The sequence below is a fragment of the Lonchura striata genome, chromosome 3, assembly GCF_050655825.1.
Source record: "Lonchura striata isolate lonStrDom1 chromosome 3, ASM5065582v1, whole genome shotgun sequence".
In the NCBI taxonomy this organism is placed as follows: domain Eukaryota; kingdom Metazoa; phylum Chordata; class Aves; order Passeriformes; family Estrildidae; genus Lonchura; species Lonchura striata.
Window position 1 is genome coordinate 56,754,739 of NC_140705.1, and position 22,939 is coordinate 56,777,677.

The 22,939-nt window shown below is 41.0% G+C and overlaps 1 protein-coding gene across 1 annotated transcript; it reads left to right on the plus strand.

Annotated features, from left to right (window-relative positions):
* Positions 1 to 3,071: 3,071 nt before the first annotated feature.
* Positions 3,072 to 22,058, plus strand: GINM1 (glycosylated integral membrane protein 1). Its single transcript, XM_021540632.4, has 8 exons — positions 3,072 to 3,211; positions 12,065 to 12,124; positions 12,301 to 12,397; positions 15,086 to 15,237; positions 17,416 to 17,572; positions 18,321 to 18,451; positions 19,163 to 19,326; positions 21,116 to 22,058. Exons 1-8 carry the CDS (start codon positions 3,107 to 3,109, stop codon positions 21,222 to 21,224), a joined length of 975 nt encoding a protein of 324 aa, XP_021396307.2. The 5' UTR covers positions 3,072 to 3,106; the 3' UTR covers positions 21,225 to 22,058.
* Positions 22,059 to 22,939: the final 881 nt, after the last annotated feature.

Sequence of the window (22,939 nt, forward strand, 5' to 3'; positions counted from 1 at the left end):
CTACACTGGGAACAGTGTAGAGAACTTCTACTTCAGGCCACTGTCTTCGCTTCTTTCCAGATCATGCTCTGGTACTCATCACATAATGAGTTTGTCCAAGTCACTAATCTCCTGAAAAACTATTTCTCTTTTTTTATAGCTGAAATTGTTTTCTGCCAGATTAGTGACCTGAATTGACTCACTGTGCAGTAAAATGGAACCAGCGAAGGGGAAAGGGGGAAGCAGGAGATGGGAGTGCAGGGATGTGTGTAGGTTGGTGAGAGCAGGATCTCCTCTTTAAGTACTAGTAAAAGTAGCAGCACATATAATAGCACCTTTTTAAACAGCCAAGCAGGGAATTTACTTTTCAGTGCTATATTGCTGCAGCATGGTCCTGGAAACATAATGGGTTGGTCCTGGGGCCAAGATCTGCACTGCAGGGCATTGTGTTCTGCCTCCACATTGTTCTAGTTCTCAAAGCTGCTTGTGCTGTCACAGAGTGGTTGGCAGTGTTGTATTGTTCTTGTGAGCTTATTCCCAGCCTGTATGTCAATCCAGAATTGATTCAAGGCTGGTTTTAAGCCATCCATATGGCAGTTATCGACAGAAGAAAGCACTATAGCACACATTAAATTTATTATTCTGAAACTTTAGGAGGGATGTAAATGGTACATTAGTCTCATGCAAGCCTATGCTGCCTGAAATTTAATTATTTACTCACTACTCTAAGTACTCTTACTTTGCACTTCAGTAAGAAAACATGTGACTAACTTAGAGCAGGCTTTTATCACTCTTTTTAGTCATAAAAAACCCTAAATCCTAATTTACTTCTTCTTTACACTGGCTTCTGTCTCCTAATAACCCATGCCTGCAATGAAGGTTCAAAGGAAAAACGGCTTTATAATTACTTAGAAAGGTCAAAGACATTACTTCCAACTTAAATAAAAACCCAACGAAATATACCACTTCTGGCACACAACAGCTCAAGAAGTAATCACTCTCAATACCATATATTCAAAATTGTTACATATTCTAATAATAGTTTAAAATGTCAGGACATGTTCACTGGCAGACTAGAGGAGCCTAAGAGCAGCTGAGCCCAAGAGAAAAGCCCTCTTATGCTCCCAGCTTTTTCTAGCACTGAGTAGCTCCACCTTCACCCAAGGACAGTTCACCTGTGAAACAGATCACAAGTTATTTAGTTATTGCAAGGAATTTTACCATTTACATTAAATAAAACTGTTATGACATCTGTTATGCTGTGAGACTAATGAAAGCTTTGAAATTTGAAGAAAACAGAAATACTTGAAAGCACTATTAGTCCATAATTTTCGAAGTTTTTAATTAAGTTCCAGGAGAATAAAAAAGAGTAAGAAAGAGGATTGAAGAAAAGAGGGTGGAAAAAAAGGAAAGAAAAAGGAAAAAACGATGGGGACAGAAACAGAAGGAAAGCACTGCTTGATAGGTAGTTTACCAGGCAGCTTGCAAGCAGAGATAGTCAAAAATGGAAAGGCATTCATCTACTGTTCAATTTCAGTGAGATGCTAAACTCCTCAAGGTCAGCTCAGAAACCAGCTTGAATTTTGCTGAATCTATAAATTCTGCAGATCAGGGATCTTTGCTTCTCTCCATTTTAAAGTACCCGAATAAGATCAATTATTATGCCCCTGGTACATTTTGTAAACATTTGAGGTAATTAATCTATTACAAAAAACACTGTATTATTCTCCTGCTAGAAGACAACCCCCACTCTGAGTTCTAGAGAATGCAACTCATAGTTAGGAATTTCGGTAATTTAAACTTCCTCCCACCAGCACATGCAAATGACTGCAAGTACTGACAAGAGCTGCATTCTGACAGCCCTCATATCCCCGAACATGCTCCTGCAGCCGTCAGGAGAGGCAGCAAAAGGCCGTGTTGGGGAGCTCACTTACCTCATAGCTCTCTGCCTTATTTCAGGTTACCAAACAATACAGATTAAAAAAAAAAAAAATCTTGAGGACCAGTATGTGAGAAATTAGGTAAACTAGGTGATAGTGAAGAGAGGTGGTAGAAATTAAGATGTCAGTTTTTATCCCTTCTTCTGTTACTGATACCTGTGGATATTACAAAGGCAATTAGTCAGCTCTGGTTTTTGCAATCTCTGAAACAGTAGGAACTGCTGATGATAAATGTGTTGCATATTTGAGGGTTTCATGGAAGTGCGTGAAACATACTTCACAATATATGACTCTCTTAGGCCTCATTTTCCAATGCCTTGTTCCTTGTACCAGATGTTTGCATCAGTGTCTCATGAATGAGAACTGCATATAAAGTAAGTTTCTGTGGGTTTTATGATTCATGTTCATTATCAACCGATAGGGAGTCATAAAATCAGGCTAAAGATTGCTTCAACAGGACAGCTAATTTATGGCAGTATTAAAATCTCTCTACACAAGGTGTTCATATATTTACCACGCCTACCATTTTTTCCTAATAGGTAATGGCAATCCTTCTTGTTCCAAATAAAACACTTGCTATCTTCAAATCCACAGAGAACTTGGTGGTCTAGATTTTCTTTTTCTTTACCTGAGACTTCCATGGTTTTGACTGGCACTACTAAGTTTCACTTTGCTTTCTCTTTTTTTAGGATGATGACCTCTAGCTCTTGAAAACTTTCCCTGGTGCTTTCTTCCTTCCCGACGACTCTCCGCTCCCTCCTGGAGCACTCTGCTCGCTTTGCTTTCCAAACCCTTTCCTGCAGAGCGGTGCTGGGGACTGGCGGCATCGCTCCGGCCCTACGACCCCTCCAGGCAGAGCGGCTGACAACAGCAGGCGCCTCACGGCAGCCTCACCACCGACAGCTCAGTTATTCACACTGTCCACACGGGGACTTCTCCTAGTGCTTGCAAAGGCTGCACTCGCCTGCTTAGCGTGACGGGCTCCTGTAGCAAAGCTCCGTATTCGCGCCTCATTCCGCAAGGCCGAACGGGACCGCCCGGCGGCGGCGCTGCCCGGCCAGGGACAGGGACAGGGACAGGGGCAGGGGCAGGGCCGGGGCAGGGCCGGCCCCCTCCCGCCGCCTCCTCCGCTTCCTCCCGGCCCCGCCTGTTGATGTTTCACTTGCTTTTAATTCCCGGGTCGCAAGATGGAGGCGGCGCTGGCTCGTCGGGAGCTGCTGCTGCTGCCGCTGTCGCTGCTGCTGCCGCCTCTGGCCGCCGCTCTGCTGGGCCCGGCCGCGCCGCTGGGACAGGTACCGCCGGCTCAGCCCTGCCCTGCCACCTTCCCTGTCCCTCTCCCTGCCCTGCCCTGCCACCTTCCCTGTCCCTGCCCTGCCCTGCCACCTTCCCTGTCCCTGCCCTGCCACCTTCCCTGTCCCTCTCCCTGCCCTGCCACTGCCACCTTCCCTGTCCCTGTCCCTGCCCTGCCCTGCCACCTTCCCTGTCCCTGTCCCTGCCCTGCCCTGCCACCTTCCCTGTCCCTCTCCCTGCCCTGCCCTGCCACCTTCCCTGTCCCTGCCCTGCCCTGCCACCTTCCCTGTCCCTCTCCCTGCCCTGCCCTGCCACCTTCCCTGTCCCTCTCCCTGCCCTGCCCTGCCACCTTCCCTCTCCCTGCCCTGCCACTGTCCCACTCCCTGCTCCAGCTCCTGCCCCGCCCTTGCCGGTGCCCCGTTCCCTCTCAGGGGTGAGCCGGAGCCTGCCGCGGGCAGACAGGGTTTCCCCTCTCCCTTTGCTGTTTTTCCGTATTCCGTGTGCCGTATCTGACAGGTCTGAGGGGGACGGTAGTTACTTCTGTGCGATACGGATGTGTTTATGTTGTATTTTCAGGCTTGTCCGCCTACATCTCCATGGTTCAGTGCCGTACAAGTACGCACTGCATTAGGTCTACACTTGAGTCTAGCCTGCTCGTGATTCGAAGCAAGAAAATGGTTTTGATGTATTTGTGTATATCTATAAATACACAGGGCATTATGTTGTCTGTGTTTCTATCCCAATATCTGTGCTATATCTTGGTGACATCAGCTTTAAATTTGGTGGCTTTTTAAAAGAGTGGAAGGAATGTTTTGGGTATTACTTAAGAGAACTTTCCAGTGGGAATGAAAAGATTTGCTACAGCACGAGGTGAGCTCTGACCTCTAGAATTACAGAAAAGCTGGGTACTTCTTCCTGAGCTTGAGTCATGATCAGATACGTCATCTAAAATGGTTATAATTGTGAACCCAAAGTGTAAGATCACAGAGGGAAGAGTTGTGAGGGGTTTGTAGTCAACTTGTCTAGCCAATGTGAAGTTACTGTTACCTGACCAAATTTATTATGTCTTTTTTCCCTCCAGAGTTATTTATTTAGTAGTGTAATTTAAGTAAAACATTTCCAAGAAAGCCTGGCAGAGGCCCTGCTCTGGCACATCCTGTGTTGCGAAGCAGGATTCATTCCTGGCCTTACTTCCTGGTTTCTGCTTCTCTTTATGAATTTTTGAAGAGAGACCTCCTTAGCTCTGATTTCAAAATGGGGATCTGGATCTTCAGACACCTAAAAAAGTGCCTAAATGCCTGAAGTGAGGTGTGCTAAAGAGAGCAGAGGGAGTTCAGTATTTGGATACTTTGCTTATCCCTCTGAGAAAGGGAGTGCAGCTTGAATTTGCCAAAAGCCTCGTGAAGTGACAATGTAATGCAGACTTGGGCTCTTGCACACCTTCTACCCTGAAACTGTCACACTTCCACACTGAAACTACAGCTTGGTGGCATTAAAGTTGTCACTGCTGGCAGTTTTAAAGGACACAGAGGCACATTTGTGTCTGCTGTCTTCGGATGTGAAAGAGTGAGCAGGGCACAGGGGTGCCGGGGCAGTGCCACGTAAGGCAGCTTGGGGTCAGGGACAGAACAGGTGTGTTTTGGAGTGTGAGTAGGGCTTGACTTAGGAACTGTAGTGCCTTATGGGCACAGCGGTGCTGTTTGTGGGGTTGAGTTTGTCCATTTGTGCTGTACTGCTCAGGTGGTCTTGTGAGCTCATGATTTGCTAATTTGGAAGGGTCTGCACTTTTTTAGTTTTATATGAGTCTGGTGGCCTAAGTATATGCAGTAAAAGGGACATAAAACTTTTTACTTTAGTGGTTTTTTCTTTTTATATGTTGAACTTAGCAAAATAAAAACTTGTGTTTTCTCCTGCATATTTAGTTTTGTACATACAGGACCAGTTTGATGCAAAAGGAACAGTGTGTCTGGAGAAAGTTTTGAGTAGAAGAATCAATGTTTTTTGACACAGAGGTGTTCCTGTTAGGAACAGAAGTGCCTAGGCAGTGGGAATAGGCAGAGTGGGAATGCCATGCTGTCAAGTTGCCTTCAGAAGCTCCTAGCTCAGTGACAGTGGGCTACAGGGTCAGAAAAACTATGTTGTTTCCTCAGGATTGCTAGGGACTGCAGACTGGTTGGGAGCAGGCAGCATGAACATGGTCAGCTTTGCTTTGGTTGGACACTACAGCTGTGCTTTACAACTCTGTGAGCCTGCTGGCTGCACTCTACTAACAGCTTCACATGCTGTTAACTCTTCCGTGTTGGGTTTAAAGCTGGTGTTAAAGTTTACCTCCTTGCTGATGGTAGTGTTACAAAAAAATTAGCGGAAGGACTGAGGAAAAACCTTGATATACTGGAATAGCATTTTGTAAGGCTGAAATGCTTTTGTTCAGCTCTGGAATGTGAACTCCTCAACTGTTGTGCAATACTTGTAATTTCTTAAAAAAGCTGTTTTGAAATCTGGACTTTTTTTAACATTAGTATGTCTGTTATGGTTTTTATTTCTCCTCATAAAATTTGGATATGCAAAACTGGACTAAAAACTGATTGATTTTAGACAAAATTGTGGGTTTGTTGTTGTGGTTGTTTTGGGCTTTTTTTTTTATTTTAAAAAGTTTAAAGGGACTGATGCAATAAGACAACTGACTTTCATGTTAAAGTAATGTTTCTGGTGCAAGGTCAGGCATAAGGTTTTGTGCCTTAGAGTATTTTTTTAATGTGCTGCTAGGAACTGGCTGAAAGCAGTACTAACACCATGTTATTTGCTTATTCTGTTTACCTCTTGATAATTGAGGCTAGCAGAGTTCTTTCTAAATAACATACTTGCCTACCATACTTTTTTTTTCTTTTTAGTTTAGTTCAGTTGCCTGGAAAAAAAATGCTTTTATATTATTTGTTGCCTGCAAGAAACCTCTGTGTGGATGGGTTGTTTCACAACAGCAGGAAATAATCTTCACTACATCAACCATTTGATGCAGTGAGTACAATGTATTTTAATCAAAGAAGAAACTTGTTAATAGCAATGTGCCGGAATGTTTCTTCCATTGCTTTATGCCAGTTTCTCTATTAGCAGTCCGGCACATGTGAATTTTAGGCCTAAAAGAGCTGACATCATCTTCTAATGTATATTTGATTAAGTTAAAGCAGTATTATGCAGTTGTGTCTCTGTGATATGAGACTGAGTACTCACCTCTAAAACTCATGATAAAATATCATAGTATAGGTTGTCTTAATAGGAAGGATACAAAGGCAATTAATTCTAGTAACACACATAGGGGAAAGGGAAGGATAAATCATGTTATAATAAGAGTAATTGTAAAACAAGGAAGGAATGAAAGTAAGTGTGCTTGTTCAGAAAAGCAAAGTAAAGCAAAAACATCATGTTAGATTATTGTCTTAAGAAAGAGTTTAGATTTAGCTAGTTAAGAAAATACTGGATGTAGTGATCTTACCCTAAATACTGTCATGCAGTTTAATAATGCCAAATCTTAATGGAGAAAATTTTGTACAAAAATTTTCTGAAATGTGAAGGACAAATTATTGTCCTGCAAACTTGTGAAATTCTATCATGTCATGTCAAGCTTTTACCATGGTTATTTCTCAATTCAATTATGCCTGATTGCAGTTAAGACTCTACAAGGTAGTTCTGTTTCAATTCTTATGCAAGAATTATGTGAAGCATGGATCATAGAACCCTGGATTGCAATATATAGTTACACTATGTGGAGTCAGTTGTCCATATGAGTGCCAGGATTCAAGTGGTATGAGTTTGTGCTGTAGTTTTATTTGTCTATTCAGACACTTCTTTTCCCATAATCTCTTCTCAAATTTAGAAACAGGTTACTACTTTTGTCTATTTTTTACCTGTTTGGCAACCTGACATTTTTCAGTTGCAAACAGGATATCAGCAGTGCCTGTGTAATGGCTGTGAGGGGATTGTCTGCCTTTCAAGTCTCTGTACAGCTGGCCATCTTGTAAGGCATTGTGCCATCTGTTCCTAGGGCTGCCCACTTGGCTTCCACAGGCCTTGGAGCAGAAAGAGCCTTGTTTGGAGAGCCTCAGTAGAGAACAGCTGTGCTTCTAGTGGCCAGCTGCTAGCAGCAGAATCTTGATGGGGTTTGTGTGACTGATGCAGCTGTGTAGGACTCAACAGTTACCCTGTACTGTGAGAAATTGTATAGTGCACCCCATCAGGTATTCACTGCCTGTGGATAAAGTTTTTCCATTATTCTTTAATCAGATCTGTTTGAAGTTCCTGTGTGATTGGACCCATCAGCGTCTTTTTCTTTTGCACCTTTTTTTAAAAAAGCAATATTAGGTGAAATGTTCTCTGTAGATTTGTGTGGTGTTAGTCTTTGAGAATTAATGAATATTCCCTTTTAACTTATGCCTGATGCTTTATATTCTTTGCTGACATCTTTCCCCCTTTTTGCTCTGCTGCTACTGTGATTATAATGCCCCAGTTAACAGTCCTGGATTCTGTTGCAGCCCACAGTGAAAGAGAAAATTAATAGAAAATGATCACTACCTGCTTACCTCTGCTGATCCAAGCTCACAAAAATTCACTAGTTCACTGTAACCTGTGCCATCACACCGTTAGTACTGCTACCTAGCTGTTCTAGAACACAATGACTTACATTTGTGGTAGGGATGCTGTCCTCTTTGCAGGTTCTGTGGCCATTACCACTGTAAATACCACTGCTGGAGTACTAAATCAGAGATAAGAAATCATAGAAAAACTCAGGAGAGACATTTACATCCAATAAGAGCATTAAGAATGATGAGGGCCATTTTTAGTGCAGGTTGGAGTTTCGTGTGAAGGCATTTACCATCACAGGAGGGGACAAGGGGCTGCAAAGTATGAAAGTGGGTCAATGGTAAGCTGAAAGCACACCCCAATTCTTAGGGACTTGAATTGCTTCTTGGGGCTGTCCTTCCATTCTAGCTCTGTCAAAGCACTGCTTTTTCAAATATCCCAGTGAATTCAGAACATTTTAAATTACAGGCCTGTCTGAAACTTGCATGATATTGTTAATGCTGAAAAGTGTATTATAAGTTATACAACAAAGTTTTACACTCATAGTTGAGGCTTCTCCAAAAATTGACAGTGCAACAGTATGGACTACTGCAGATTTCCTGTGTTCTCCTCTCAGTGGCTTTGTTACTGCACACTGCTTACTGTGCTTTTACAAAATAAGGGTACCTTTCTTAGTACTGAAGTCATAACCACAAGACATATCTACAAAGCACTATAAAACACTTTCTTCCCCTCCACCCTCAGGCTGTGAATTTTATTATGGTAACAAAAAAAATTCCTATGTTGAAATTAAAGGATGTTCTGTTAAGTGTGTGCCTTCAGCCTTAGGACTGGAAAGATGGGGATTTGAATTATCACTAGAGCACTTTCTAGCAAGTGTGGCTTGTCAGATCAGGCATTTCATCCTGAAAGACTGGTACAAGAGCTGTTGACCTGCCACATCTGTTTCCCTCCCCTTTAAGAGGCATAAACAATGTATGGCTCTTGAGCACTTATCAACATGCAGATATTGAAGGGGTACCAGTCAGACCTGTGATAACAGGGGCAGTGCTATGCATCACTTCTTCTCTGCTGTGGGTGAAATTGGGTTAGCTGGGATGGTACTCTGCTCTCCTGTGAGCTGCTGCTTCCTTTCCCCAGCACTCCTGCCCAGCTTTTCATGGCAGTTGGCATGCATCTTGTTTTTGCCATCCTGTAGATTTTGTTAGATGGGGTATTTGTAGGGTCAGGATGATTGGCCACAGCAGGACCCATTGAGTATTAAGTGTGGCACTGCAGGAGACACCAGCAGGAAGCCATGGGAAGACAGCAGTGTGAAACCCACCTTCAAGGAAGGGTTAAGACTGAGCTGGAACACTGCTGTTTTCTGTGGGAAGATAAGAAGAGTAATGAACAACCTGTTCATAAATTGCAAAATGAGAGCATATGACAACTGAGTAGAATGGATGTACAGAATCTGGGAAGATATCAGTAGAATTTTTTGGATCTTGATGTGAACACACTAGTCCCAGGAATAGCATGAGTCCCAACAGTATGAGTTCTCTGTTGTATGTGAACACAAAATTGCAAGGATCATGATGCAGCTGCTGTAGGGGAAAGCTGAGCATTGCTCTGAGTTACTGAGGAGCTTTATGAACCTGTACCATTAAGGAGATGCATCAGCATCACCTGAGATGGTGGTGAAGACAGATGTCTCCCAAGGAGATGCTGCAAGGACAGACAGATCACGCAGCAGAGGCAGTCCGACAAGCTGTGTGCATCAGAACAAGGAGCCCAGCTCATTCTTCCCTGCTGTGTTCTTGGATCTCTTGTGCTTGTCCAGTTCTTCCTTGATTCTTCAACTAACAGAAAAATGGCCTGACAAAAAAGGGAAAGTTTTTGTGCCAATTTAATGAGCTAAATTACCTCACTGACTTGGGATGGGTTGAGATGGAAGGATGATGTGCAGGAGAGATCTACACTCTCTCTTTCAGTGGCAGAGGCAGCAAGTGGTTAAACTGTGTTACAATCTGATTTTTGAGCCTTTGACAGCACAGAAGTGATCCACTGAAATATTTCATTTCTTGCACTTGAAGAACACGTTACATGTTTAAGTTTTAAGTATGTTCCAGAATTCATAACAGTGCTTGTGGATACTGTGCCAACAGAGTTGACAGCTGTTTTGAAGGAAATTAATCATTGTATGTATAGCTAACTTTGTACATTTATCAGTCAATTGTTGAGCATATCTAGCTTCCTTCATGCCCTTCACTTTCAAGTAAAAAATTTGATTTAAAAAAAAAAAGGCGGGGATTTTCCTATTTTTCATCAGTCATTTCCTTTTTCTTGTAATCTCAGTAAGTCTCTTTGTAGATGTTGAAAAAAGATTGTGAAATACTTTATGTGTAAAAAAACCTCAGATGTAATTTGTGGCTTAAAAAATGAAGGATTATTAAGACTGCCTGGAAAATCCTTTTTTTGTGTCCTTTGCATTCCCAGAAAACAGAAGAACCTAGGACGAAAGTTTTAGTCATCTGTTAAATATTTTGAGAGTGTAAAAGACTTACAGTTCTGAATGCTAAGACCTAAAATATCTAAAAGTTTGGTGAATTTTTATTTTATTGTTAATATACAGAATTCTTAAAATATGAGAAAGAAATAAGTGGTTTGAGGAAATTACAGGAAGACAGGATAGAATATATCCTACGTTTATACTGTTAATCCAGTTTATATTTTCAGTTACAGAGTTCACTTCTCTGACTAATTTGGTAATTTAAATTTGCTTTGAATAGTTAGGATTTAAGTTTTGAAGAAAAGTCAATATAAAAACCTGTTTCATAGAAAGGGCATTGAGGAAGAGATTTCTCTTTGGTCTCGGTGGACAGAGTTTTCTTACTGATAGGCCAAATGGGTCTGAAGTATTTCCAAGTCACTTAGAACCAAAAGGTTATCTGTGCTAGGTTTGAAAGCATTCTTCTCATGATGCCAGATTCCAGCTGAATTGGACTTGGAAGTTGTTTTTCAGTTTTTACAGTTCTGGCCACTTGAGTATGCTCATTAACATATGAAACCCACTGCTACAGTGATTTTTTGGCATTATAGTCACGCTTCAGAGTTTTCTTTTTCTGAACTGGGGCTGTATTATGTTAGGTATTGTATATTTCACGTATTTTCTGGCTGAAAATCTAGTGTTGTGTAAAAATACTAAATGAGAAGTCTTTTTACGTACTTACATTTTTATTTATTTTAAATGCTGAGCATGTTCAACTTTTTATTGAGACATGACTCACTTTTTAACTGTTGGTTGTGAAACAATGACTCAACTACAGAGCTAAAGATGCTGAAGGTATGGAGATATTTTTGAGAGGAAAATGGATCCGCAGAATCACCAAATCATTTAGGTTTGGAAAGACTTCTGAGGTCAAATCCAGCCTTTGACTGACCACTACCCAGCTAACTAGACCATAGCACTAAGTGCCATGTCCAGGTATTAATGAACTGAAGTTATCATGATTTAAGGCTCCCACAGGCCGAATATGGAGCTTAACATTATTTTTGAAGAGGTGTCTGAGGAAGGCAGTCTGGCAATCATTACTTTTGGCTATGTGCAAGCAAGATTTGATTTTTGTATGTAGTTTTTTTCAGGGACAGACCTGGGAGATTTAAGGTCTCATTTGCAAAGCAGCCCCTGAAATTACAAGGGAGAAATGAGAGGACAGAATGAGTGATTCAATAAATTGCAGCAATTAGGGTTTGAAAGAAAGAAGCAAATCCCCATTTTCTGTGAGTTTGAGATGTCCCCTGTGGCATTATTTGGGAATCACAACCAAAGAAACAGAAGTTCTGCTGACAGAACTCAATGTTCTTTAGTTTAGACTAGCTTCACTTTGAAGACTAACTGGAGTGCTTAAAAAAAACATTTACAGAGAATCTGATTTTTACCTTTTGTGGTTTATTATTTTTCAGCTAATGTAAGAGAATTTCATTATATCCTTGTGAAACAAGTGATTATTATTATTATTCTATCTTTATTACAAAAAACCACAAACTATACATAGGGGGATGCAGATGTCGTTCTTTTCCATCAGGCCTCTTTATTAAAAAGAAGGGTGAAAGAACCAGAGTAATCCTTACATGAAACAAGAAGGCATATTCCTTTTCCTTCTACCTGTTGGATGGAAAGCCTGGGAATGCGCTCTGGGATTAGTATGAAGTCATTCTGCTTGGACAGTACAAGAAAGTTGCCTCCAGTGGCTCATACATTTTCTCAGACTTACAGCTCTTCTGGTTTTTTTTTTCAGGAAGCAATTAGAGTTGGTGTTACGATGCTGAGCACCAGTGGAGAACTTCACAAAGTACAGGTTTGTCCAGTTTTTCTATTTATTCAGTGAATTAATATGCAGTGAAGCAAAGTCTGCAGCAGCTGCAAGTATATCCTTTATTCTGACATCAGTGAGTAGGGAGCGTGTTCCTCTGAGAGCAGAATTGCAGCACAGGGGCAGGAAATGTACACTCATTCTGGCTGTCTTTCTTTCAGGTTCTTTTTAACATCACCTATGTTAATGGACAAGTATATCTAAATGACTTTCCTATGAAAAGTGGGGTTGCCCACGTAACATGTCAAACAATTATATGTGAGTATTCTCTTTTCCTTTTTTTTTTAATTTTATTTTCCTCCCGCCTCTGGGGTATTTGGCTTCCCTGTTGTCTAGTAACCAAAGCTTACAATGGCTATGTGTTCTGTATTTTGTAAACCAGAGCATTGTGGAAGCAAAACATTTCCCAAGGTAGGACAATTTTTGTATTAAAATGGATCAAAAAAATCTTACTGCCTTAATCTCAAGTCACATTAACAGGCTTGTGTGTAAATGGTCTAATCTGAAATCCAGACTCTGCCCATCTTTTAAAAGAATGTTTTGCACTACAAGCTAGACAATGTAAACAGAAGGATGCAACCCCACCCTGCTAATGGCTGTGTCCCTAGGTTAGTTGGCCTATATCCAGAAGGAGATTCAATAACAGAAGTATGAATTGTTGTTAGGATGATATTTTAAAGATATCACTTCTGTATCTGTTGGACAAACAAGTTTCTGCTGGATAGGATATTATAGCACAAATATTGTACTTTAATGACTGCAGTAGTTAATGACTTCAAATTGTCTTGAACCTGCTGTTTTTCCACTGATTCAATGCTACATTTTTTGGTGAAAAAACAGAAAGTACTGTGTGATCATTTTTGAGATCCACAGAGCATACTGTATAACTAATTAAAGAAGGACCATTAGGTTTATTTGATTTAGGCTTCTGTTGTATTGAGAACAATCTTCTACTGCATGTGATGCAGTTAGTCTCTAGGTTGGTATCTGAGGTTATCCTCATCAGGGACTTACAGAATAGTAACACTTTTACAAATTGCTTCTCTGAGTTGTGACCTTGTTGCTTGAACCCTTCTTTCCCAAGCATGATCAGTTATTAATTTGACAGTATTTCCTTCCTGGAGAGGGAAAGCAGTAATCAAATTCTCCTTTTCTGGTACAAAACCATGGTAAAATGTCATTTACTTGCAAAATAACTCACTCCAGAAAAATAGATATGATTTTTTTGAGTAATTCTGAGAGCTCCTGAGCACTCTTCTGTAGTCATAGTGCTTGCAATGACTAGTTTTGAATCTGAAACAGTGAGGAAAATACTGCTTTTTACCTGGGAGCTAGAAACCTGACACTCTTTATCTCCATATTTGGGTCTGAGTCCCCAACGCAGTACCACTCTCTGTTACCTGTAATGTAATGTTTATACTATTTACTTACTAAATTATTGACAACAGATTCAGGTAGTGTTTGTAAAATGCTAAAGAACTATCAAGATACTTATTCATAGAGGGGGAAATACTCCTGAGTGTATATAAAAACAAAACTTGACCTTAATAATCATGCTTTTGAATATTGGAGACCACGTACTCTTAACATAGTTGTCATATCATTCTTGGCACCTACATCCCCATTGAACTTCCTCCAAAAGTCAGTTTTGGAAGTGTATGTGTTGTTCCTGTGAATGTAGTGGTGGTTGAACAGCCTGACACATGGTAAAAGCTGGGAACACAGGGAGCTTCAGCTGCTTGGCATGTTAGAGGCTTTGGGCCTTTAGTGCATGCTTGCTGCTCCAAGTCAGAAAACATTCAGCAACCAGGTTAGTGCCCTGGCTCACACCTGTAGGTTACTTTCCTTCCAACTTATTTTGGCAATGGAAGACATTACTAAATTATGCCAGAAAGTATTTCTCTATATTTTCAATAATAAAAATAGCTTTATGAGGACAGGGATCACAGCATGGTAGTGGACACTCTGAGTGGTTAGTGTGTGACTGAGACCCAAGTTGAGCCTTATCCCACATTACCTGACAGGCTCAGCACTCCAGGTGTCACACACACAGCACCAGTAGCTTAACAGCAGGAATGGTCTCGTTTCAGTTCATGTCCCTTGGTATCTGCATACTGGAGAGATCCCTCACCTCCACTCTTGTGCTTCTCCAGGACTTCAGTTCTAGCATGCCCTCACCTGAAGCAGATCTGTGGTAATTGGGAGGATAGTAAGAGTGTACAGAAACAGCCAGGGTAGAAAGGCAGTTCCGTGTGTACTTGTAGAATATTAAGCTGTTGAAATAGCTGAAAGCTTTTGGGTAGGAAGAGAGGTTGAGGTATCATCAGTCACATATGGAAACAGACAGGGGGACAGAAAAATATGTAGGAGGGAACTGGCACTCATCTTGAGCTGGAGATGCAGTGTGCCTGGAAAAGACCATATTTGTTTCTGTATTCAGAGGAAGGGGAATGTTGTGCAAATGAAGATGTTTACACAGGTGGCTGGCTAGGCTGTGGCATTACTCTTATGAACTCCTTTGGACAACTGATATAAGAATGCAGCAATAACCAAGCCAAAGAGCTCTGCTTAGAGTGCTCAAATGCAAACCTCAAAGGCAGATGTGACTTTGCTTGCAGGCTTCCTGAGTCAGGGGACTGTACAGCTCTGCTGTGTTACAGACCTGCTCTGATTTGGTGATATACTGGTAAAAAAATCATGGCACCTGTTTTTGCTGTTGCCCACATTACTACTGGTTGTAAAAGTGGTTACTGGAAGTGTTAAGATGTTCTGTACTGTTGTTCTGGCATTGATGGCTTGATGCTAGTGGTACTCTGACTTCTCTATTCAGGTGCTGCATGTGCAAAGGCATCTGTGTCAGAGTTGCACCTGTTTTCTCTATGGCTTGGTGCTGCTTTCTGGTTGAGGTGGTTTCTCTTTGAAAATGATGACATTGTGCATTAACAGTGGAGAACAGAAGCTTGGATAACTTACCGGATCAGCAGCACCTGGGAACCATCAGTGTTCGAATCATGGTTCATGAGTGGCCTTTAGCATCCACTTCTGATTTGCAGCTGATTGTCATTCAAGAAGAAGTGACAGAAATTGATGGAAAACAGGTAAAAAAAAGCCCTGCTACAACATTCTGCTTGTTTTTAATTTAGGAGAGACAAGTAGTTCCCAGGGACTTACATGTATCTGGCTGGTGATTAGAACACAAAGAATATACTTAATGTTAACTAACATAGTACGGAGGGAGACAACAGCAGCATTGGCAGCGTAATAGTGGGGGTGTCTCATGAGGAAACTTCAAGTTTTAATGCTTCTTTTCATATTTTAATAATTAACTATATCACATGCACTTTGAATAAGTGAACTTGTGCAGGCAAAGCCAGACCCACAAGCAAGAGTTGATTTATAAAATAATGTACAAAATTAAAAAAAGGATCATGGACTCATTCTGTGTCATGAGGTTTTCCCCATTGTTTATTCCAAGCTAACTAAAGGTTTCAAGCAGGTAGCATGGGGAACAGCTTGCAGCAGAAAACTCTTATGGCAAGTGGGCTTATTGTGAAAGCCCACTACACCTGAGAGCTTAGTCTTAGAAGACTTTGCATGTAAGATAATTTGAATCTTGATAATGAACATGGATTTTGAGATGCACAAGCACCTCCACCCCTCTGATTTCTAACTGTATTTGCACAAATAGCAGTCAATGTGAGGGGTTGTAATTCTAGCTGAGGTTGAAATGTACAGAACTAAGTTCTCAAAATCACTTCTAAGATGTAGTTGATTTACTAACAGAAGGGGATTCTGTAGAAAAGATCCAGCTGCTGAAGCCAGCAACTGGCTTATTTCTGTGTCATATTTCTGTTTCTGCACATCTGCATCTTACATGTGGCCAGGCTTTTTTGAAGCTTGCTTATGGTTCTGTTGCCTTCTTCTTTTTTTTAATGATAATGATTGCAATACCATTGATCCTTGATTAATTGCATGGTCAGCATATAGAAGTTTTTACAGGGATCTGTATCATGTCAGAATCTTAGTCTGTTAGTGAAAATTCCCACTGAGAGGTCTGTAGCATTTCCAATGAGGTCTTTATCCCACTGATAATAGCCTAAGAATCATGGTTTGATTCAGTTGTTACACAACAATGGCATTGTATTTCAGGCCTCAAACTAGGCATCACAATGCATTTCAGATTCTCATAGGGACCTAGTAAAAACAACTAGAAAGCTAATGTTGTTTCCTTGATTGTTCCTTTAAGTCAAAAGCAGTCTCACATAAGCACAGTAGAGGAGCAGACTCACCTCCCTCAGCCTTCTAGCCACACTGCTTTTGCTGCAGCCCCAGGACAGAGTTTGCTTTCTGGAACCTGAGTGCACATTCCTAGGTCATGTTGAGCTTTTCATCCACCAACACTGCCAAGTCTTTTTATCTAAGGCTGCTCTTTATCCATTCACTGCCCAGCCTGTACTTGTGCTTGGAACTGCCCCAACCCAGGTACAGCACTATGCACTTGGCCTTGCTGAACTTGGTGAGGGGATTTACCTCTCAAGCCTGTTCAGCTGCTTCAGGATGGTATCTCTTCCCTTCAGCAGGTTGACCATAGGGTGTCATCAACAAACTTGCTGAGGGTGTACTCAGTCTCACTGTCAATAGTGCCAGCAAAGTTGTTAAACAGGAGCAGTGCAAATACCCATCCCTGAGGACACCCCTTGTCACTGATCTCCATTTGGATATTGAGCCATTGGCAGCAACTTTCTAGAGTGCAAGCATCCAGCCAGTGCCATACATATCCAGTGCCTGCTCCATCTGTCATGTGCATGTCTCTTGGTTGGAGACAAGGGTTTCAAACACAACACTGTCAAATGCTGTGACACTTGGCTTTTCAGTTGAAAACAAGCAGTGTTCCTGCAAAAGCAGAAATTTCAGTCTTGCCTTAGCAAGAATTTCTTTGTTTACAAGTGCTTTTACTACATATCTGAGTTTTCCATGCCTTAAAATGCCTTCCTGCAAGAGGATAGTGATGTACTATGTAAGACTTGGTTAAAGCCCATGGATTGACTACCATGTGCTTTTGCAGGGACAGACTCAGTCTGTTCAGCATATTTTCTGATGTGGTATGGTCTACAGAAGTGTGATATGTGAGAACAAAGAATATACCAATTCATGTTGTAACAGCCTTATGTGTACATCTTAGTGGCCTGGAGTTTTCTGGGATGTACTGGTGTCATCTGCCAGGCTGCTTCAGTCTTGCTTTTAACTCAATAATACCATGTTTGTATCTTTTGCAGGTTCAGCAGGAAGAAGTAACAGAAATAGATATTTTAGTAAAGGACCTGAGAGTACTTAGACATTCCAACTACACTGTCCCTTTGAAAGAGAGCATGCTGTACTCCATGCCAAGGGACAACGACGTATTATTTACACTGCCCAACCTCTCAGGAAAAGGTATCTCTCAGCTGTTAAGTAGTATTTTCATCCATATTCAGTGTACTGCTTTACAGGGTAAGAGAGCATCATTTATCCCTTGTTTTACATAGTGAAAGATTTTTCATTAACAGGGACAGGTTTTATTTTATATGTCTTGGTTAATTTTTTTAAACACCTAAATTCAACTTTTCATATTAGGTATTTTATTTGTTTGTTTTCAAATCTGTTCTCCTTTGAAGTACTTGATTCTTGGCAGTCTGCAGTCCAGACATCTGACAGCAATAAATTTCTCTCTCAGATCTGCGATGGAAGTTTCTCTACAGCTCCTCCTTTTTCCTGAGAATGAAAGAGAAAACTGTAGAGGAAATACCTGTCTGGGTCAATTCCAAACAACAGACCAGTTTTCTGTTATTAAACTTGAATAACTTAAAAGCAAAAGAAGTTACTTGATGCCTTCATTTTATTTCTGTTTTGTTTAATCAAAAACTGTCAAGGGTTTAATTGGAGTAGAATATTTTAATCTAGTCCATCAGCATTTAATCTGATGACAGCTGAAATGTACAGCTAAGGGCATAGCTAAAGGCTCCACTGTAACACTCTTTCTGCTTCTTTTCCAGTTCACTGCTCAAGTCAAACAAAAAGTCTTCTTGCTGTAAATGTGTGAGAAGTATACCCTCTGTAGAGAAACATTGCCTGTCTTTATTTTCTTTCAGAGTGAGTCATACAAAAAGCAAACTCTCCCCTAAATCTAGCTCTTCTTCTTCAGATATTCAAGATCCACTGCAGACTACCAGTCAGTACCTCATCCAGCAAGTAGAAACTACAGTGGATGAAGAGACATTACCTGGCAAGTTACCAGAGACCCCTCTTAGGATAGAACCGCCATCTTCTTACAAGGTGCTTTTGTTGTTTGTTGGCTTGTTTTAATGATTAGTATAATTATTAGTATATAAATACAATTATTTAAAGACAGACAACCACTAAGTCCAGTGGAGTTTTGCAGATAAACCCCAAATAAACCAAAAAATGTCTGCTCCTAAATTACCATTCAGCAGTGACAAGTCCAGTAGGAATCCACTGGGCTTTTAAATCCTGCCATGTTCTGACCACACAGATACTTCACGATAGTCAATGGTGACATTTACATTATACCAAGCTAAGCATTTATGACAATTTCAAATACTGCTTAGCTTTAAATTCTGCCATTTTCTCCTGACTCTGCTCAAGTGCTTACCCCTCTGAGAAACGGACCACTGGTCTCACCTGCTGTAGGAAACACAGTAACAGCTGGAGAAGTTCAGTTCCAGCTTAGACAAGGATGGGTTTCATGGCCTCCTCTGTAGCCAAAACACAGTTACAACCCACTGTCTACTCTGTTCAAGTGTCCTTTATTTTCCAAAGGGGCCTTTAATGAACACAGAACTAAACCTTCACCTGTTTCAGACTTTGAACAATAAAGGTATCTGAGCCACCAGTCAATTTCATCATGCTTTTATGTATGTTTAAGTAAAATCATCACCATGTAACATGATTTACTGGTAGTTAAAAAACCCCCAAAACCCAGCAGTTGCTTTGTTTTGTAATCTTTGTATTTTTACCATTTTGTAGGTGATGTGCCAGTGGGTGGAAGACTTGAGAAAAGGGTTATGCAGATTCTGGTTTCAGTCTCTACCTATCTTGTTTAGTTTCATAGAAGTTGTTGTTGTTGGAGTTGTTGGAGCAGCTCTTATTATCAAAGTCTTAAAGTTGATTCTGCCTTCCTGTGAAAATAAGTAAGTAATTTTTGTAATTATTTTTTTGCTTCAGTGAAGGCAAAATGTTGACTAAAGAATCTTCCAAGATCAGGCCCATTCTGTAGGATATTGTGGCAAGAATTCAATGACGAAAGCTACTGGTAACTTTCCATTCCAAGTGCATTTCTGACACATAGGCATATCAGAGAGACATGGGAAAGTATTTTATTGGAAATGTGTTTAGCTGAGCTGTCATACTGCCAATTTTTTATCAAGTTTTTTAAGGACTACATTGTGATATGCTATTAACATAGTTCCAAGAAAGGAGGATAGAAACTAGGTCTAAACAATTCCAACATCTCCCAGTCTTTTCATACTCCTACTGTGTTGGAGTTTTACAGTAGTTCTGAAAGGCCTCAAATTTGGCTTCACAAATCTGCAGGGGAGTTCTCCAAGGGGGACCAACCTCTGTAGGCAGCTTCCAAGCTATAGTGACTGGTGCTGGCATAGGTGGCAAGAGGCCACAAATAAAGCTGATTGCCTGCAAGGGCTGTATGCTTTCCATGTGTTACCAGCAACACATTTTTTGGGAAAGCAAGGTCTCAGAGCAAGGGGCAGAAAGATGAATTAGTAACTGCAGGTCATAAATCAGTGTAGATTTAGTGCTGGAATGGGCAAGCACATGCACTTTAAAGCAACCTAAGTCAGCTCTGGAAGAGCTGTCCCTTGGAACTTCTTTGAGAAGCGACTGACAGTGCAGTGTGTTTCATCAGCCCCAGGCACAGCTGCTGTCTTCAAATGCAGCTGATCAGCTGTGCCTCTGAACAACCCTGCATGCAGTTAATTTATGTATCCACTCAGGGGTACAGGTGTTCTGGGTCCTTCTGACAAACCAGGAAAACAGAGGGTTGGAAGATCAGGAAGGATGGAAGCTGCAGTGACAAAATAGGCAGTGCTTCCCCTGGCATTTCACACAGCGTGCTGTCAGAGGGGAGAGCTCCCCTGGTTAGAGCAGGAGGAGTGGAGAAACACTTTGTACTTTCCCAGCAGTAAGCAGCTTATCACTGCCAGTAAGCAGCTTAACACTGCCACGTATGAAACTGAACTAAGTGGAACTAGGAAGAAAATTCTAATCCCAACAAACTGTTCAGCAAAGTGGATGATAACATGTCCATAGCAGAGATCAGTATGGAGCAGACGAACCAGCTTGCAGTAATTTCTCTTCCAGTTGAGGAACATGGGGCTTGTTCATGCCTTATTAGAATGTATAAAGAAATTGAACCGCCTCTTCCATAAAAAAAAAAAAAACAAACCACCAAAAAACAACCTCTAAACCACTTATTTTCTTGCTACCTGTGTAAATGGTCCTCTAAAGAATGGTAAAGGTTTAACTCAGGATTGTAAACCATTAAGAATGACCAGAACATCTCACCTGGTGAATGACAGTTGCAGATGTGAGCTGGGACCTCATCCCAAATCTTTAATGCCATTCTTTATTACACTGATGAAACTGGAGGCTGTTGCCGAGTCCTGGAGAATCAGCTGTAGGCCCTGACAGTTTTAGGCTACTATGAAACTGAGCAGCTAGAACCTACACTTCTGACATTTCAGATGTAGAAACTGGGCAAGGAGAGCCCTCAGAAACCACAGCCAGTACACTTTGGAAGCATTTTTCATTGCAACTTCATATAAGAGATATTATGAGGGTAATACTTAGTTGATGCATTGATTTAAACTGCGTTTGGGGAGTTTAAGAATAAGACCAATTTTTAGAACACAGATTCGTTTTGTGTATTGTTTTCTAATGCAAGGTAACCTTACCTTTCAGAGGCATCCTTCTCCTGGATCAAGTCAGCTTTGTACCTGTGACTACCATCAGCCTGCCTTCAGACCTTTCAGACAGGAAAAATAATTTAGATGAGAAAGCATGTACTTAATACTGTATTTACTTTGGAGTTACTGGTTTTTAAAAACATACTTTTAGTTGATCTGATACTTGGCACCTGATCTTAATACCTTGTTTTTTTTCCTACTAAGAAAACTAAGTCAGTTGATTAATTGATAAAAGGCCACTCAGGCCAAGGCCCAAAGCTGACTTCCTTGTGCCTCTCCATAAACAAGCAGCCTTTTCAGAAGCTTCTAAGTAGAACAGCTGCCTTTTCAGAAGTTTCAATATAGAGCAGCTTTCCACCCTGAGGGCTACCACTGGTTTTAACTTCTGTGAAGTCACTTTTCCACACCTCAGACAGGATGCTGGCTGCCTTCATGCCCATAAACCAAGTCAGCTGTCCTGACTAACAAGATGATGAAATTCAGGGTGTCCTTAAGTCCAGAGATAGCATTCTTAAAATAAATATGAGGGAATATTGCAAACATCAGCTGTGCCTGCAAGCCTAAGCAAAGCTGCTCCACCTAGTTCCAGGTCTCATAGGGTTAAGTGTGTCTTGCAAGGAAGATACCACTACCAAACATTTGTGTTACTTAAAAGATCTGACATTTTATATATGCAAAACAAAAATTTGAACGGCAGATTTCTATTTCAAGCACTTTACATTTTTATGGTCCCTTCCACTCATAAAAATTGTTAGCAGTTGTAACCAGTTTGCTTTTTTGTATCTGTGACAGCAGTACTCTATGAAGTCCCAAAAGAAAAATGAAAATTCCATTAAATTCTACAGAAATACTGGCTTGCTATTGCTGAGTAGGCCCAGTCTGCTCATGCCAGTTTGTACTGTTAACATTTTTCAAATAAACATTTAAATTGTTTATTAGATTGTGTTCGTGCGTGCATTTATAGTTAGGTAATAAAACAGCGGTTTGCCAAACATTTCAGATTTAGGGCACTTTCTGTTTCTTAGCTTTTCATTGTTCTTACAAAAATTATTTGTCAAAAGAATGAATAGGGAAAAACCTCAGAACGGTAACTGCCTTACACTAGACTGAGCACAGTTATCATCGGAATGATCAGAGTTACCTATGTTCAGCTGGAGCTGTTAGAGCAAGGGAGAAAAATTGGGATTCCTGCTCCTGCCCTAAGGAAACATCATGTGTTCAATGAGATCCAAGTTTACTCAGATGTTGGTCTATGACAGGAACAACTCTCATTGTCTCACTGAACTGACAGCACTGCAGTGATAAAAGGAACATTTTTAACACCAGCTTGGCCTTGTAAAAAACCAAACCAAACTTCACCACCCAGCAGTGTTGTGTGGTACACACCACACCAGCCCAAGGTTAACAGGGACACTGCTCAAACTTCCCTATTTTTTTGTTTTAGTACCTTGTGGGTGGCATAGGGATTGCCACCCATGGCTGAACAGGAAACTGCTATGATTAGCACAAGAATAGTGATGTACAGACAAGAGCAAGTATTGAAACAGGAATAGACAAACTTGTCTGTATGTGGATATTGCCTGCCCCCTCTATTAGCATAGGTCAAGAAGTGATGTACAAGGCTGAAGTTAGCTTCTTCTGGGGAAAAAAAAATAGGATGGACAAGAAACACAATAGTTCTCCCTTAGAGCACACAGTAGGAATTATGCTGCAGATGGAAACTTGGCAGCTGTTTGCATGTGCTCTTTGCATCCCTCCTTATGAAATTGGAAACTGAGCACCTGCAAGAACCACAAGGAGATTTAGCTGTTCTAAACAG